General features: G+C 36.1%; 1 protein-coding gene across 4 annotated transcripts in view; it reads right to left on the reverse strand.

The window, feature by feature from the left end:
- Positions 1-373: 373 nt before the first annotated feature.
- The window catches only part of DIAPH3 (diaphanous related formin 3), a 506,048-nt gene continuing 503,797 nt past the window's right edge, over positions 374-2,624 (reverse strand). For all 4 annotated transcript variants that reach the window (XM_025364744.1, XM_025364743.1, XM_025364742.1 and 1 more), the window contains one exon: positions 374-1,636. In XM_025364744.1, coding sequence (XP_025220529.1) covers positions 1,374-1,636 — 263 coding nt within the window. In that variant the 3' untranslated portion in view covers positions 374-1,373. The remainder of the gene's footprint in view (positions 1,637-2,624) is intronic.

Consider the following 2,624-nt stretch of genomic DNA (forward strand, 5'->3'; position numbering starts at 1 on the left):
TCAGAAAAACAGGAATTGCAACTGGAGGGCAAAATGCACACTTTAGCAATACATACAGCTTCACATTTACTCCTACACTGGCTATAGAGAATACTCTATTCTCCAATGTCTATAAACAGGGCCTGGTTCATAGTTCTAATTAATTAACTTTATTAACTTGGAGCTGAAAGGAGGTGGCAACTTAAGGAAATAAAAAGCAATAGACCTTGCCTGACTAGTTCCATATAACTGCTTTTTAACTGAAGGTAAAAGAACAGTCACTTACTTATTACATGTAATAAAGCAAAATAGATGCTTAGACAGACTGCATAGCACAGGCTATTCCCAGCTTATCCACAGAATATGTTTTCAAAAAAAGAGACAAAAGAAAGCATTTTTTTTCATTTAGTGCAAGTAGCAAGTTTATTTTCTTTGATATAGAATTAACAGAGCAATGATGCCCAAATGAGGTAATACTACATTTGCATAGGATAACTTTCCTTGACACACTTATTTAGATCTTTGTTAAAGTTATTGATTGTCAGATCAGAGAAATTGCAATTCCAAGTTTATTCATAAAATAAAAAAATGTTGTTACTTTGGAAATTTCAAAATGGCAATTTTATCTCAGAGTCATAATTACAAGGGAAAAATACTCTCTTAGCTAAGACCAAGAGTTTCGGCAGCACTGCAATACTGTTTATATCCACGTTACACAAAAGCACATGCATTTGGCAAAGAGAGTGCATACGTTCTTATTGCATCTTTTTTCGTTATGTGCTGTATTGCTTTATGGTCCCCTAGAGGGTCTACTTAACACAAATTCAACAATGATGATAATGAGGTCACCAGTCATTTCCTTACATATATAGCCCTAATGTATTCAATTACATGTTTTTGATGTTGTGCTGGTAGTATATAGATCCCAATTAGGGAGAAACCTGGGCCTATATAAACAATATATATGGAATATACATGGATATGTAAAGACTTGAGGTTGATGACTTGACATCCGTTAATGGATTAAAAATAGTAAAGTAAAAATTCCAGTGGCTTAGAAAGATGGTATTTTCTTAAGGACACACTGCTGAACACATGGCCACCTACCTGCTCTCTAAAGCAATATGTATAATTTAACCATCAAATATAGAACAGAGGAATACCAGGAGACAAAAAAAAAAAAAAGTATTAAAGCCCATTACAATCTTGAATAAACCAAAACCTCCAGTACACAGAAAAAGCATTGCAATCATATGTTTAGCTTTATTTTTCTAATATATGTCATAATTTAAAACTATATAAAGTCACTTACATAAAAGCAATTTTTTCAAGTGTTATAGTTTAGAGCATGGCTTTATATTTGGCTTAATCATTTTTTTTTAAACCAGTTTAACTTATAAAGCTCGTAATCTTGCCAGCAGGGCTTCAACTTCGGGAACTGATTCATTTTTAGAAAAAGAGCCAAGAAGTTCTGTTTCCTTTTTTCTGTTGCTTTCTACATTACAGGCTTCCTTCTTCTCAACTGCCTTGATCCTCCCGGTAGACGTATGAGTGTCTAGATTATAATTAAGCTCCTTGGCGACTGGAGTCCTTGTTGAGTTGCAATTGATATTGTAGTGTGAACGTGACCCTTCTGTCAACTGCACTTTCTGATTTTCTACAGTAAGGAAAAAAGAAACATAAAACTTATCACCATGAAAACCAAGGACTGTGCACATTATAAAACACATTTAAAGTAATTATTCTCAATAAATAAGTAGTCTTCTTACATAGACTGAACAAAGAAACATTTAACAGAGTAAGACAGGTTTAAAGTAATCACACAGGGTTTTAAGAATAAACTAAAATATAACAGCCAACCATTTCATTAGCACTAATGTCCATTTCCTTCTTCCTTTATGCTTGACATGCCTGTCACGTGGTTATTATCAGGGCCTGGTCCCATATTTCTTTCAGGTCTCTGTTCAAACACTACCTAAAAAGAGAGGCCTTCTCTAGCCACCCATCCAAAATAGCATTTGCCCTTTGCAATGCTCTATCCTTCCCTGTCATGTTTTCCTTCACAGGACTGATGATGGCTGGACACATCATATATTTGCTCACTTGTCCATTGTCTGTCTTACTAGAATGTGTGCTCCAAGACAGTAGGGACATTATTTTAACTACTGCTGTAACTTTAGGGCCTAAAATGGCCCTGGTGCAAACTAGGTCCTCAATAAATATTTGTTGGATAAATAATTTCCACACTCTGTGACACAAGATAAACATTAGCTTGAATAATAATGAGATTAATTTCCTTTTTGAATGAAATCAAGAAGAAAAGTTTCTATTAAGAATTTAAGGGTCAGGTGTGGTGGCTCACACCTGTAATCCCAGCATTTTGGGAGGCTGAGATGGGTGGATCACAAGGTCAGGAAATTGAGACCATCCTGGCTAACACAGTGAAACCCCATCTCTACTAAAAATACAAAAAAAATTATCCGGGCATGGTGGCAGGCGCCTATAGTCCCAGCTATTCAGGAGGCTGAGACAGGAGACTGGCATGAACCCGGGAGGTGGAGCTCGCAGTGAGCCGAGATCGCGCCACTGCACTCCAGCTTGGGCGACAGAGTGAGACTCCGTCTAAAAAAAAAAAAAAAAAAAAA

The sequence above is a fragment of the Theropithecus gelada genome, chromosome 17 (assembly GCF_003255815.1).
Source record: "Theropithecus gelada isolate Dixy chromosome 17, Tgel_1.0, whole genome shotgun sequence".
Classification (NCBI taxonomy): domain Eukaryota; kingdom Metazoa; phylum Chordata; class Mammalia; order Primates; family Cercopithecidae; genus Theropithecus; species Theropithecus gelada.